At 38.2% G+C, this 16,644-nt stretch overlaps 1 protein-coding gene across 1 annotated transcript in view; it reads left to right on the top strand.

The window, feature by feature from the left end:
* The window catches only part of ENPP1 (ectonucleotide pyrophosphatase/phosphodiesterase 1), an 82,584-nt gene that overhangs the window by 21,893 nt on the left and 44,047 nt on the right, over positions 1-16,644 (top strand). The window contains exon 2 of the mRNA XM_025383787.1: positions 16,363-16,435. Coding sequence (XP_025239572.1) covers positions 16,363-16,435 — 73 coding nt within the window. The remainder of the gene's footprint in view (positions 1-16,362; positions 16,436-16,644) is intronic.

A 16,644-nucleotide genomic window follows, 5' to 3' on the forward strand; every position in this document is an offset into this window, starting at 1 on the left:
AAAAGTGTTAGAAGAGCTAATGGTCAAACAGGGAATGGTGGGGCCCTTAGGCAACCCTGAGAAGAGTAACAGAAGGAAGCCACTACCACCTGGAGAGCAGGAAGGGCAACAGAAAAAGGTGATGAAACCAGAGCTTGGGAGCTAGGACTTTGCTGTAGCAGCTGGGACCCTGGGGAGCTGCAGCCACTGCAGGGGTCCCACCTGGAGCAGGGAGGACAAGGTAGATACATTCTGATTGCTCCCTTCCTCCCACCCTCCAATGTTCTCTTTCCTGTTGACTTACCCTGGCCTGATGCTTGGAGTCTGGGAGCCTGGGAAATGTGGTAGTCAAACATATTTCTCTGAGTTGGCAGATCAAAAGAAAGGCAGTAACACGACTTGGGTTTTTTGGGAAACAGACTATTAGATGGAAATGAGCATGCCTGGGATTTCACTGGAGTATGTTCTTGAGATCAGCACCTGTGAAAGGCAAGACGAGGAATTAGGGTTGTACAGAGGATGAATGTGAGCTGCAGTGCTCATTGGGTGTGATGCTCATTGGAGGTTCTGCACCTGTGGAAGGCAAGGCAGGAAAGTAGGGCTGTGCAGAGGGTGAAGATGAGCTGCAGTGCTCAGTGGATGTGATGCTTATTGGAGGCTATGTCCACTCTACGGATCTTCTTAAACTAGTCTGAGACCCTCTAGAGTGGTCCAGGAGGGAGCAAGATGCCCCAGGAAGGAGGAGAGACTTTGGGCAAAGTAGCTGTCTTTAGTTGAGACACTCCCTATAGGGGACCACTCCCAGCAGCCAGAGGAGCAGTGGTGCCTTTATCTCTGAAGGGGAGTCGAGTGTCCATCACAGGCAGGGAAAGGATGTGAAAGCACTGTCTGCACATTATTGATTTAAAAGAATCATACATTGATGAAATGTATAAAGTGAAAGTTCAGTTTGCCTTTTAAACTTAATTCTGTTTATGATTTACATATTTCCATGTACCAGCCTGTAGATCTACCTAAATTAAAATATGTATATTTTAGAAGATTTATTGATAAGAAAATATTTAAAAAATAGCATTACATGCAAAAAGATGAAACAAAAATTGCATATAGAATCATTTCTCAGTTATATACATATAAAGGTTTGAGTGTGTAAATGCATTTAAAACAATAAAAAAAAAAAAAAAAAAAAAAAAAAAGGCCAGGCTGGGTGGCTCACGCCTGTAATCCCAGAATTCTGGAAAACTGAGGTGGGTGGATTGCTTGAGCTCAAGAGTTCAAGACCAGCCTTGGCAACATGATGAAACTACCGTCTCTACCAAAAATACAGAAAATTGGCTGGGCATGGTGGCATGTGCCTGTAGTCCCAGCTACTTGAGAGGCTGAGGTGGGAGGATCACCTGCGCCTGGGAGGTGGAGGTTGCAGTGAGCCAAGATCACGCCACTGCACTCCAGTCTGGGTGACAGAGTGACAGCCCATCTCTCAAAAAAAAAAAAAAAAAAAAAAAAGAGAAAAATAGATCAAAAATTTAAAAAAATGAAATAGAAATTTTTTGGTAGAATAATATGGATTCATGCCTGTCTCTCTTTTCTCTTTTCTCTTTTTCCTTTCAATAAACATATTGTTTGAAACTAGTTTTAGAGTTACAGAAAAGCTGTGAAGCTTGTGCAGAGTTCCATACACTCCATACCCAATTCCTCTGTCATTAACATCTTACATTAGTAAGGTACGTTTGTTACAGCTCATGAATCAACAGTGATACATGATTATTAACTAAAGTCCATACTTTATTCAGAATTACTTATTTTTTCCCTAATGTCTTTTTTTGTTTTTTTGTTCCAGTACCCCATCCAGGAATACCACATTACATTGAGTTGTCAGGTTTACTTAGGCTTTTCTTGGTGAAGCGCCTCAGACTTTCCTTGTTTTTGATGATCTTGACAGTTTTAAAGAGTATGAGTCATGTATTTTGTGGAATGTCCTTCAACTGGGATTTGTCTGATGTTTTTCTCATGATTATACTTGATTGATGTATTTTTGGGAAGCACATGACAGATGGTAAAATGCCATTCTTAACACGTCATGTCGAGAGTATCTGCTATTAATACATCTTGTCATTGATGATGTTAACCTTGACTACCCAGCTGAGGTAGTCTTTTTCAGGTTTCTTTGCTGTAAATATACTCTTTTTTGTCCCTTTCCATACTGTACCTTTGGAAGGAAGTCACCTTAAAGGGTAGAGAGTTACATTCCACCTCCTTGATGGTGGAGTATCTGCATACATTATTTGGAATTGTTCTGAATTAGAAATTTGTTCTCCCCCTTGTATTTATTTATTCAGTCTTTTTCAGTATGGAGTCATTAATGTCTATTTTATACTTTGAATTATAACCTGGTACTCTGTTTTCCATGTTTTTGCTCAACTTGTTCCAGCCATGGCCAATTGGCAATTAATTTCTGTGACCCTTTGACGTGTGTGTCTTTGTATATGTTTGGTACTTCCTTACTTTCTGCCCCTACAGGATGTTCCAGGCTTTTAGGTTCTCTTGACTTTTTTTTTTTCTTACATAAAACTAGTGTGTATAATCAAAAGTCAATTTCTCCACCCTGAAAATTAGGAGTAGACTTACATAAACCATTGTGCCTGAACTCTGTGCATTTCCCAAAGGCGACATCACACCACCCATGCCTCCATTGCACCATATGTGTGGATTAGTTTTCAGACATCTCCCTTTCTCCAATGAAGTGATGAACAACCAGGTTATTACCTCAGAATGAAGCTGGCCAGATGTGCACTTTACCTTGGGAATGATTTAGGCATAAAATGTGGGAGAAGGAGAAAGGCAAGCATGCTTCCTCATGTGGGCAGGAAGCCATCTTGATTTGTGTGAACAACTTGATAAATTAATCTCTGTTCAGCACCTGGTCATCAGCTCTGTAGACTCAAAAATCTCTCATAGTTTTTGGTGTGTCAGGAGTCCACAAAAGGCTTGATTGAACCTGTGTGAATCAGGGTCTCTCATGCAGCTGCAATTAGATGGTGACTTAGAGTTGGAACAGCAAGGGCTGGGCATTTAGGAGCTGGCCAGGCATCTTTCTCTCTCTTCATGCAGTCTTAGGGCCTCCTCATATGGTCTCTATGCATGGAATGGTTGGGATTCCTCATAGCATGGTGGCCTCTGTGTAAGGGTAACTGCTTACATGGAGGCTGAAGGCTTTAACAGCAAGTATTCCAGTGATGGATCTACGTAACTTTAAAGGAATTGGATAGTATTTTGTGTTGTTTGGATTTACCACATTGTATTGTATTTGCTCCATTATTTATAAACAGAAATTTAGGTTATTTGCAAGTTTTTGCAGTTCCAAACACTGCTACAATAAATATCTCTGTGTGCATATCTTTGTGTGCTTATGTGAATATTTCTAGCAGATAATAGACATGGAATTGCAAGAGTAGTAAATGTGCACACTTTGAATTTAGATAGGTTCATTGAAATGACCTTTTAGAAAGGAACTTACACTTCTGTGAAGACAGTGTGAAAGGGTCTGTTTCTCCTCATGTGCTTGTCAGCACTGGTGATCATCAGTCTTTTTAATGTTTGTTCATTTTGTTGGGTAGAAAACGGACTCATTGATTTTTAGTTCTTTGATTTTTTTAATGAAAGTGAATGTTTTATATTTTTATTAGCTATTTTCTTTAAATAGTTGGTTTATTACTTTTGGTATTTTTAAAAATTGGGTTTGTTTTTCTACTTGATTTTTATACCCTATTATCTATTGTCATATACCAAAAATATCTTATCCTAGTTCCCCTATACCAATGTGGTGGATTTTTTTTTTTTTTTTTTGGCTTTACAGGAATTTTCAATTTTTATGAACTCAAATGTATCAACTTTTCCATTATAATTTTTGGATTTTGTGTCATACATGTAAAGCAAAATTGTAAAAATATTTGCTCATCTTTTCTTCTGGTGATTTTATTTTATACGTTTAAACGCTTGCTCTATTTGCCATTTAATTTTGTTATCAGGCAAGAGATAGAAATTTTGTTTACTAAGCACTTTCCTCAAGATGTTTTTTCTCAATAGATTGCTTTTCTTAAGATGCTGAAGTAAATCAGTACTATAGATAAAGAAAAGCCACAAAACCAGCATTTTGCTACAGTGACAGTCCTACTGAAGACAGGAGACAGTTAAACCATCGGACCAAGAACAGAAGAATGGATATTTGATAATTCTGTGATTACTTCTGGGGGTTAACTATTTGTGAATCTAAATAGAAGTTCCAGTGGCTGGAGGTGTATCCGAGGAGGGACCCATTAGCCTTTTGAAGAGTGATTCTGCTGTGCAGTTGAAGTGTTTTCTGTCACTCTCCTTATTGATGAGATGCTTGTGTCTTAAGATTCAATGTCGGTCTACAAGTCATGGAGTGAAGGTGAACATCAAAGCTCAATGAAACCAACTGTGAGATGGATGTTTTATTCTTTGACCTTTAACTTCGGAGAGAAATGATCTGTGAAAGCACTTGGTGAGATATTAGTAAAGAAGTGATTTGCCCACTGAGGCAGAAGTTATAGGTGCTGGTTATATTTTCTTTGAAAATGTTTGGTACTTACTGAAACAAAAATGAATGAGCATGGTAGGAGAGGAGAATAATTGCCCTAGAAATATCAGCTGTCTAAAGGGCTTGCAGAAACCCAGGAAAGATTTCAAATATAAAGGGCCTGCTGCAGGTGAGTTTCTGACCACTTTTCTGCTTTAACTGGGGAAGTGAGGCCCCTGGGCTGGTGTTTCAGGAGCTTCTCAAGACAAGCTTCTCCTTCTAATAGCCTGTGTTCAACCAAGAATTTTATGCATGTACATATTTGAGGTAATAGTCTTTTTTTTTTTTTTTTTCCCTGAGACAGAGTCTCACTCTGTCACCAACGCTGGAGTGCAGTGGCATGATCTAAGCCCACTGCAACCTCTGCCTCCTGGGTTCAAGCAGTTCTCCTGCCTCAGCCTCCTGAGTAGCTAGGATTACAGGTGTGTGCCACCACGTCTGGCTAATTTTTTTTTTAGTAGAGGCGGGGTTTCACCATGTTGGCCAGGCTGTTCTTGAACTCCTGACCTCAGGTGATCTGCCCGCCTCAGCCTCCCAGAGTGCTGGGATTACAGGAGTGAGACACCATGCCCAGCCGAGTGTGTTTTTTTATTTTTATTTTTTTATATGAATACTGTTCTCTTTATTCACAATAGGAATCCACTTAGATAAAATCTTATTGTTCTCTTTGTTCACAATTAGAATCCACTTAGATAAAATCTATTAAACTCAGCCTGCTACCGGATTTTCCCCACTTACCAAATAATAAAAGAACTTGGCATTTTTTTAAATGCACGAGATTCATGACACTGACACACATTAGAAGCAAGTATTGTTTGACATGATGGCATGCGTCCAGCAATTTCATTAATCATTATTGTAAAAAAAATGGGTTGATGGTGGATTCTTGGAAAGTCAAACAAAATTGCTGTGATATGTCTTTGAAGCATGTTTTTGTGGACTCCTGTCTTAACATTACTCATTTTTAAGCCAATATTCTTCCTTTTATGTTTGTGGAAAGTGCAGTACTGGCATCCATAGGGCAGAGATTCTTTTTATCCATAGAGGCAGGAATCCCTTTTTAGGGAAAGTGCTTGTGATCTTAGCTTGCTTAGAACTCACACGGGGAGGTCCTAGATGTGCTTTAGCAGCTGGACTTGAGCAGGTAGTGGCAAGTACTACCTTATGTGTGGATCTGTGCAGAGCCAAAGGAAACCAGTAGGGTTCCCCTCTGTTACGTTGCCATTAGCCTACTGATTGCTCCTTGTCGATCTTTACAAGCAGTGGTTTGGTAATAAATGGCCTTGTCCACCAAGAACCAGAGTGAGTTTTCTAGCTTATTTGGGGTTCCTGTTGTCATTGTGTGTGTGTGTAGTTTAATAAATTGCTTAAAAGTTTATAAAGACCAGACACGGTGGCTCATGCCTGTAATCCCAGCACTTTGGGAGGCTGAGGTGGGCGGATTGCCTGGGGTCAGGAGTTTGAAGCCAGACTGGCCAACGTGGTGAAACCCCGTCTCTACTAAAAATACAAAAATTAGCCGGGCATGGTGGCGCATGCCTGTAGTCCCAGCCACTCGGGAGGCTGAGGCAGGAGAATCATTTGAACCTGGGAGGCGGAGGTTGCAGTGAGCTCTTGCCACTGTATTCCAGCCTGGATGACAGGGTGAGACTCCGTCTCAAAAAAAAAAAAAAAAAACCCAAACAAACAAAAAAACAAACAAAAGTTTATAAAATAACTCTTCCATTACTTCTTTACTACTTCCCCTTCCTTCTATCATTGTCATTTTCAACCTATGCTGGCTGTAAGTTGATAGATATTCCTATAATTTCTGTGAAACTTGAGACCTGTTAATGAGATAGTAAATATTACTATTCTCATAATTGCCAAGGCTGACATTATTATGAGGATATAGGGCATTCTGCTCTAAGGCAATTATCATATTAGATGTTCCCAGGCATCACATAGTCAGGCATTAATATTTAATCTTTAGTGTCTTCTACCATGTCTCTTTTGCTCATAAAACATTGAGTTAATTTTATTCATACTGTTTTCTGTTACTATTTTCTATCTTGCCTTATTTCTTATTTTGAACACTATTTGAAGAGATGACAATTCAGGAACTCGTGAATGACACCAATCTTTAGATTCATGTAGCTTATTGAATCTTAAGCAGAATAGATAAAATAAATATATGTTGACAACAGAATAACATTGTAGAACACAAAGTTGAAAATAAAAAAGTTTAAAGGTATTGGAGAAAATAAGACAGATTCATTTCAAATGTATGATATTCTGATAACTGGATTCTCAGTGGTGATGATTAAAGCATAAGGTAGTGTCATGATATTATCACTGTGCCAAAAGAAAATAATTGCCAAACTGGAATTTGTATATCCAGGAGAAATATCTTTCAAAAACAAGAACAAACCAAAGACATGTACAGACTAACGAATACTGAGAGAGTCTGCCATCAGGAAAAATCTAAAAGATGTACTTTAGGCTGATGATTACAGATGAAAGCTGAGAAGAAAAAAATGCATAAAGAAAATGGTAAATATTTGGTAAGTTTAAATGAACTTGTAAAACAATGATGTCTTAAGGGGTTTACAAGTTAGAATAATAGTAATATTAAAAGAAAAGTCTGAAAAGCAATAATCTAAGCATCCATATTAACAGTAAGGAAAAAAAAAAAAAAAAAAAAAACCAAACCCAGAACATTAAGCCTAGATATGGAAAGAAAGAAAAATAAGAGTAAGACCAGAAATTAATCAAATAAAAATAAGCATACAAAAGAGAAGATAAGATTACTACTGGTTAGCCCGATTAAGCAAAAAACAGACAAAAATAGGGCGGCAGTACAAAAAATATCAGGAATGAAAAAGAACATGAATAGAGGTGCTCCAGACATTGAAAGTATAACAAAGGGTTATTATAAACAACTTTATAACAATATGTTTGAAAATGTAGGTGAAATGAAAAATTACAAGAAAAAATACAACTCATCAAAATGACTCAAGAACAATTAGAAAATCTAAGTAATTCTGTAACCCATGAAGAGATTGAACCACAAATGAATAAACTTCTTACACAGATTTTTCTAGGCCCAGATACCTTTACCACTGAGTTCTTCTAAACCTCTAAGGAGAAGCGAACTCTAATCTTACCATCCTTACAGCCTAGTTTATGAAGTTAGCGTGGCCTTTCACCTGAAGATCTTTTTACTGTTGTTGTCCTGGAATTTTGCAATGATGTGAATTGGTATGAGCTTTCTTCTATGATTTATTATTTTGGATATTAGGACTCTTTGATGTGAAGTTTTGTATATGTCTTTTTGAATCCCATTGAATGTACTTAGTAAGGTGTCTTTTTATTTCTAATTTTTTTCTCTTCCCCTCTCCCCTTTACCCTTCTGTGTTGATCTTAGACTTTTGTTGTAGGCTTACCTCAAATGACTGGTGAATCATGGTGGTTCATTTATATTTAAGAATGAGAGATTAGGTAGATTTCATAGAGCTTTGAGTATTCAGGCAGAATTTGTTTATTGGAGTTTGCTTAAGGTAAATAGGCAGAGAAGGAGCTTACTGTTATGCTGAGAACCCCTGAAATGCCAGAATGAGGAAGAGTTTACTCTGCGTCACTAATACCCATACTAGCCCTGTGGTTGTCCTGTGTACTGATTCCAAAAGTACATGGGTTTATTGGAGAAACTTTGGAAAATAAATATAAACACTAAGAAGATGACAAAATAACTTGTAAGCCCATCCATCAACTGTAGATTTATATATAACCAAAAATTGGGACCATATTACCCATTCTGTTTTACAATCTGTTCTTTGTACCCAATAATGTGTCATTTATCCATGTCAATTAAATATTCTTCTAAATCATCACTGTTAACGGCTGTATAACAGCCAGTTATATAAATGGTCTACATTTTCTTTAGCTATTTTCCTACTCTTGGACATTATGTGTATGTCTATTTTTTCTTATACATAGTACTATAATGTACAGTTAGATGTTTGTATTTATTTCTAAATATTTGTACATGCTTTCTGAACCTTAGTATAAACTCCCAGAAGTGTAAATAATATGTTTTATGGCATTTGTTTTAGGATTTTTCACAGCTACTTGTACCCAAAATGCTTGGATCAGTCTAAGGCTGCAATATATTAAAAGTGCAGATAGATATGAATCTGTAGAAATCTCTAATATATTAATACAAATTGGTGTTTTTATGGATTCCCTTTTCAGTAGCATGGGCTGCTTGGCCACTGTATACCTATAACTAAAATGTCTAGTACCATCATTTCCTGCAAAATAATATGTTATATTTCTTCTCAGATTCCTTTCTCCTGCATGGTCTTCAGCTGCTGTTGAAAACAGATTACTGTAGAACTAAAACAAAAAGAGGAAAAATGTTAATGCACTGGTTTATGGCATTTAAGAAAATAGGAACTAGGTTGTCCTACAGTTGACAAACATTGGTAAAGTTGTACTATCCCTTTGGAAGAACCTGTAGTGGGCCCAGTCCTTTCAGCGATTGGATATTTCTAGTGGGGACCACCATTTATTCAGTAACCCTGTGCCCCCATCATCAATCTAGGCATGTTTGGTACATTCCGCCGAAGGCTCCTGCCAGCTTTGTGAGGTGGGTATTATCACCGCTTCATAGATTTAAAAATGAGGCTTAGTGAGGATTTGAAACATTCCCTACTTTCACAGCTGCTGGTTGTCTAGAAGTCAGAAGAATGCAAGCCGCCTGAGACCTCTGCAGTTCTTTTGTGCACAGGTGTATCTCTCGCATTAGGTCAGTGCTTGAGATATAGTAGGCCTCAAGAAATATTTGAGACCTACAAATATTCAATGCTGAATACATGAATCGAAAGGTGGGATTTGAACCAAAGTCATTTTGAATTTGAAGTTCTTTCTGCCAGACAGATGTCAATTTCTTCAGTTTTAGTGTTTCACTGAGAGATTGTGAGATTTGTCCCTATGTGATGTGCTTGTTCAGTGCTGGATGTCTCTTTTCCTGATTTTCATGTGACTAGTTACGTTGTAAGTGGCTTCACATCAAGTTTCACTGCAGTTTGAGAGGATCTTCTTCAGATAAGTCTAGTGTAACTAAAATGATACTGAGTGCATAAGAGACCAAGCATGCATGAACAACTGCTTGAGTGGACTTAGGAACTTTTTTTAGAAGATTCTAACTTCTGCTTTGAGCTTTTGTAATGCTCAAAAGTTCTTCAGGAATGTATTGTCTTTGAGTCTCCCTTTGAATCTCTAGTAGAAGTTTCTTGGCACTGGATTTACTCAATAGGATCGAATCCCCATCTTCCAGCAAACGAAATCCCTGGAAGACTCCCAGCACCATGCTGGTCCGAATCCTCACAGTTCTTTTTCAGAAAGCACGCAACTTTGGTCAAAGGTCAGAGGACTGATAGGCAATGTAGTCAGCTAATTCATTTCAAATGGCATTTTCATACCATCCATCACATTGGAATACCACATCCAGCAATCTACCATTTCCTAAAAAAAATTTTGTTTGTATATTTGTTGTGGGTATCCTTTATGTAAAGCAGACACAATGTCACTTAACAAACTGACTTTGTCAGCTTAGATGAGGAAAATTAGGGGATTTAAGGTTTCTCCCCAATTATGTTTAATTAAATCACAGCTTGCTGATGTTCAGCTTAACGATTATTTGTTGAATGTTTACTTTGTGCAAGGCACCGTGCTAGACATGGAAAACACAGGACTAAGTAAATAAATCCATGCCTCTCGGGAACTCACAGTCTAGTCAGAGACAGACAAATCTTATGGAGCATGGTAAGAGCTGCAGTAACTAGGGGTGAGGAAAGACCTAGAGAAACACGGTGCTAGCATCTTCTGGGTGAAGAGGGGTCGGCAAGTCCAAGGCCTTATTTCCCACTGGACTCATAACATAGCCTTCCACAATGATCCAAAGGGATTGTTCTGGGATTTGTAAATCCAGTCCTGTCACTTTCATATTTCAGTGCCTGAACACACTCCACTGATCACCCCCAGGCTGCCTCAGGACCCTTTTGTTCCCTCCCTTTTCCCTCCAGCCACTTCCCTTCCCACTCCTACCTGCCTCCTTTACACTCTGCGTGCCTGTGTTCAAATCTTGCCATGGATGCTTATTAACCCCCGGTCCTTGGCAAGTTACTAACCTCCGTAGCTCACCTTCTTTAAACTGTGTTAATCATAATCTATCTTGTGATGTTATAGTGGGGATTAAATGATTTAATATAAAACTCTTAGAAAAGTGCCTGGCACGTAGGAATTACTAGAGAAGTGGCAGCCATGATTGTTATTGCTATTTTCTCCTTCCCAGGCTGGTGTTGTCTTCCCTACCTCTGTGGCTTTGCACGAAGCACCAGGCGTATATGGTCACCACTATGTCATTTCTTAGGTTGTTTCTAACTATGTCATAGTCATCAGCTTATAGCATCATTCCAAAGTTGTTGTTGCCTTTATTAGATTTATAAACTCTGACATTAGGACTTTACCACAAATTAATTTTTTTTTTTTTTTTGGTATTTCCCCACAGAATCTAAATACATTGCATCTTGCAGATACTCAAACCTTTGTTTACTGATAGAGGGAAAGGTCCCTTTTTCTCCAAATCTCTTTCTGTAAAGCCTTTTGAAACCCTTTTCTTCTTTTCTGTTCTCCACTGTGTTGTTAGTGTGTTAGCATTTTTTACATGTTTCTACCAAAGTCCATTGCAATCATTTATTTTAATGCTCCCTGCACCCAACTTCTTTGTTTCTCTGTAAGGGTAGGAGTTGTTTTCTTTGTATCTCTGGTCTTTAGTACAGGGACTGCACACTGTAGACACTCATATTTCAATGAATGCCCGATACAGAAAGAATAATACACATGATATTAATGCCATTGTATTTGAGGGAATCGGTGAGGAAAAAAAATTTTTCTTTGAGTATTTCTTTTGACTCACTAAATGTCTAAGAACTAGTGATTTAGTTAACTAAAGAAGCAGGAAACTCCAAATATTCCAAAAACTTTGCTTTTGCTTTCTGTCTCCCAGTTTCTTCTTTTCTAAGATAAGATGTTTTTCTATGGCTTCTTAGAAAATATTAAAATTTGAAAAATACCTAAATTGTTATGGAGATTAAAATGGATGGTAGATTATGACATTGATGAATTCAACTACTTTGACAAGAAAATTCAAACTAAATTAGATTTCACAGCTCTGAAAACTGTTGAAGGGGAATTTCCTACTAAAAATCATTCTGATTAGGTGTTTTGCAACAGAGTAGTAGATATTCTGAATTTCCTCTTTTATGGATATGACTGTAAATGAGAAATGATCATTTCTATCATCATACTTTTGTTTCAGTTCTATGCTATGCCTCATCTTATAAAAGATAAATCAAGAACTTCTTTTTAACAATGAAGAGGGGATTTTTAAAAGTCAGCATGTGTCTTCAGCTACTTAACAAAAGGATAAAGGGCTGTGTATAAACCATGTGTATTTTAAACCAATGATTACCATTGAAATGCTTGCTTACCACCTAGTCTTTCCACAGTAGTTTTCCTGTCCATCTAGTTCTCCTACTCAAATACCCATATCCAATTGGTCCTGCCCCTTTCAGCCATTCCACCCATGCCTTAATTCTCTTATCTCCTTTTGTATTCTGTTTTCGCCACCTTTTCCTCTCCCAGGGCATATCATCTTCCCCCCCACCCCCCAATTTTCCCACTTCTACTCCTAGAATTTCAAGCCATTCAAGTTTGTTATATTCCATGATTTCAGATTAAGCTGGGCTCCCAGAGCTTGAGGGTCTTTTTACTCTTTCCTCATTGACTTAGTCTTCATTGTCCCCACTGGTTTATTGCCATCTTTCACATGGGATGCCCTAAGCCCTCTCTATTCCTTCCACACTCCCACCCAGATGCTTCTTACTTGACCAAGAAGATTGAAGAGGTTCATCATCAGCTGTTTCTAGCTCCTATTGCTATACCTTAGTTTGTTTTGTGTGTGTATGTGGTGGGTTTTTTCTTGCATGTGTTTCTTAAACTTAAAATGTTTATCTTTTTAAAGATATCTTCCTTAAAATCAGCTTAGACTGTTCCTAATTTTTTTGTTTGTTTTATGAATACAGTTTTGAAATAAACACCCTTGGACAACTATTTTGGCCATTTGTGAGAGTACAGTTAGCACTAGCTTTGCATGATTCTCTGCATGCACAATTTCAGTTACTATAGTTTAATTAAATAAAACCAGCTCCCAGCAATGTAGTTCAAATTTCATTTACCAAGATATAGTAACTGTGAGTAATTGCATAAAGTACAGACTTTGCTGCTAGCTCATCAATCCACAAATCGCTGTGCAAATAGCAAGTGCAAATTATGGTCAGTGACCAATTGCATCATTTCTTTCAAAGTCTGTCAGTGATTAGCCCTTAGGCATCTTTTAGTCAGTTCATGCACAGACAGCAAAGCATGTAGTTGCGTTGTTGCTTTGCCTCTCAGAGTTACGTAAACCTATATGACATTTTCAAAAAGTAGATAATTGAAAAAGTGAATGGACTGATAAAGAATGAAAGTAAAGTAAAGAAAAGAAAAGAGGTAATAATGCTGGAAGTGAAACTGAAGCCAAAGTAAATGGAGTTATGGAAGAAACAGCTAACCATGGGAATGGTAACACTGCCAGGTATGATAGACTCCAGATATGAAGCCAGAGGAGTCTAGTGAAACTGAATTTTTTGAAACGAATGACGGGAGTGGTTGTGAGAAAAGGAATGAAGATATCCCAGAGGAAGTGACACTGGTACAAAACTTCCTCTTGGAGACATTTCATAGTGTTGAAGGTGCAAGGGTTATGTGAAAACATTGGAAACTGATCTAAACTTAGAAAGGAATATGGAATATGATAATTCTCCAAGACATAGAAAATATTCTCACTCTGTATTGTGAGTTATGTGATAGATGAGACAAGGTAAGTACTGTTTAGACTATTCTAGATAAGTTTACAGATAAATTCAGTTTCAATTCTTCATTTTTTTTTTTTTTTTAAAGACAGAGTCTCACTCTGTTGCCCAGGCTGGATCATGGCTCACTGCAACCTCTGCCTCTGCGAGTTCAAATGATTCTCCTGCCTCAGCCTCCCAAGTAGCTGGGATTACAGGAGCCTACCACTGCGACTGACAAATTTTTGTACTTTTAGTAGAGACGGGGTTTCACCATCTTGGCCAGGCTGGCCTTTAACTCCTGACTTCGTGATCCACCTGCCTTGGCCTCCCAGAGTGCTGGAATTACAAGCATGAGTCACTGCGCCTGGCCGATTCTTCATGTTTTAAATGTTTTAAATTATAATACACTAAATATAGATGTTTTACTATGTTTTATTTTCTTATTCATTTATAATTGACAGTAAAACAGTATTTTTTGTTGTTGGTTTGTTTTAGGTTTTTCTTTTTGTTGTTGTTGTTGTTATTTTTGAGCATCTTGCTCTGTCGCCCAGGCTGGAGTGCAGTGGCATGATCTGTGCTCACTGCAACCTCCGCCTCCCGGGTTCAAGTGATTCTCCTTCCTCAGCACCGCCAAGCAGCGGAGATTATAGGCGTACACCACCATACTGGGCTAATTTTTTTGTATTTTTAGTAGAGATGGGGTTTCACCGTGTTGACCAGGCAGGTCTTGAACTCCTGGCCTCAAGTGATCCACCCACCTCAGCCTCTCAAAGTGCTGGGATTATAGGCGTGAGCCACCACGCCTGGCCGTTTTTGATGTTTTTGATAGATATTTTTAGAGATTATCTTTCCATACAGTTGTGTCAGTTTACACCACCATCAGAGGTTTAGGAGAATCCATTACTACTGTCTTCTGATACCTTGTTCTGCTTATTTGCCCTTGTTAACTTATTTGTTCAAGCTCTTCCTCTGATACCTCCTTATTTTAATGAATACACACACACACACACACACACAAACATACGTTTTTGTGTCCTTAAAGAAGGCTAACCTTTTGCTCTCTTTGCAAAAACTCTTCCTCTCTTTTATCCATTTTATTTTGAAGTAAGTTAGACCTGCGGCCTCACTTTCCTTACCATTCACTTCCTCTTAAGTCTTTGCGGTCACTTGACAGTAGACACGTTGAGAGCAGAGGTCATGTCTGTTTTATTACTGAATGTCCAGTACATAGTCAGTACTCGATATTCTTCATCTGAAGGAATGAATTCATAAAAGCCTCCACCCACCATCCACTTGGTCCTATTCACCCATTCCTCCTGTCTCTTCACCTTAGCTTTCCGGAAATACTACACCATCTTTCCATACCTCCACCCATTGTCCATTCCCCTTTGCATTTTCTTGGTTCCAGCTAAGATAGGCTGCTCATTATTCATCTGCCACCTTCCATGTGCCTGCCTTCCTGGAACCCTTCTTTATGCTGCCCTTTCTCCTAGAAGTTTGCTGTGTTCTGTCCTCTCTTCCCTTCCTCCAGTTCTGCGTGGCAACATCATGCCATCATTTTTCCCCCATTCAGAGCCATGCCAAAAGCTTGCTCTAGGAAACTCTTTCTGATATCCCTCTCCCCAACCACCCCAACATATCTCCTTCTTTAAACAACTGTAGAACTTTGCAGGAGGTTTGTAGGGCCTACCAAATATGGGCCATTGATGTGCTGTTTTTAACTTCTCTTACCCAAATAGAAACTCCTTGAGCTATCTCTTATTTTTTCCTTCTGTGTATAACAGTCTTTGCACATCATTAGTACTCAATTAATATTTTATTGAGGTGCCCTATAATCTGACATTCCAGGGAGCTTTCAAGGAAACTTTGTCCCACTAAAAAAAATTTGAGGATTGTTTTGTGGGTTATTCCGCTCCTTTGTCTTCTAACTCGTAGAAGTTCTGTCATGATTCTTAGGGGTTGTAGGGTGTGTCCACTTACTTTAAAATGTCAAAGACCAGAAGAGTGGAGAATGGGAAAGTGGCAAAGTGTTAGCACTGGAAAGATGTTTAGAGATCACGTAGTCCAACCCTTAAATTGTATAGATGAATAAACTGGTATCTAGAAAGCTTCAGTAACCTGCCTGAAATCACACAACTAGTTTGTGGTAACACTTGGTCCAGGAGATTGTCAGTTGACCCTCTTCAGGGCTTGTTCCCACAAGGTGCCACAGTACATGTGAGGATGTTAGGTTTGGGTTTGTGTAGAACTGTTAAAGGAGGCATATAATATTCTATATATTGCCTTTAATGGATTAATACATGGGTAATCCAGACTCTAAATAGAGTTTTCTCTCTCTTTCCCTTAATAATTATAATTTTTATGACTAATTCATTTATACTAACTGGAAGAGTTTCTAATTACATTAACATAGGATGGTATAGAATGGTTGGTTGACATTTGAGTAAACCTCTTATTGAAGTACAAATACTTACAGAAATGTATACGAATCACATGTGTATAGCTGGAATTTTCAAAAAGTGAACACATCTAGTGACTAGCCCCAGGCTGGAAAAAAGAACAGCACCAGCAAATTTAGAAACATTTAAAGCAATAAAAGGAGAAATAAAAGGATTTTGAAACTATATAAGGCCAGGCATAGTGGCTCTTGCCTATAATCCCAGCACTTTGGGAGTCTGAGGCAGGAGGATCCCTTGATGCCAGGATTTCGAGGTTATAGTGAACTATGATCATGCCACTGTACCCTAGCCTGGGTAACAGAGTAAGACACTATCTCTAAAAATATAAAATAATAAAATATTTTTTAAAAAAGAAACCATATAATTTTATCTTTTCTCCCTACAGGTATTGTCAGTATGTGTGTTAACAACAATACTTGGTTGTATATTTGGGTTGAAACCAAGCTGTGCCAAAGAAGGTAATTAGTCATGTGTGTGTGTGTGTGTATGTGTGTACACAGCCTTATTGAGAATGTGATTGAGGTAAACATTATCTCCTGTTTCTATGAGTACTCCATAGATATTGTCAAGTCAACAGTGGTTTGAGCCTCCTTCTTGAAACTCTTGTATTATATTAGCCATGTAAAATTCTACTAACAAAACTTACAAAACTTTATCCCCAAACAGG

This window comes from Theropithecus gelada, chromosome 4, assembly GCF_003255815.1.
Source record: "Theropithecus gelada isolate Dixy chromosome 4, Tgel_1.0, whole genome shotgun sequence".
NCBI classification, from domain to species: Eukaryota; Metazoa; Chordata; class Mammalia; order Primates; family Cercopithecidae; genus Theropithecus; species Theropithecus gelada.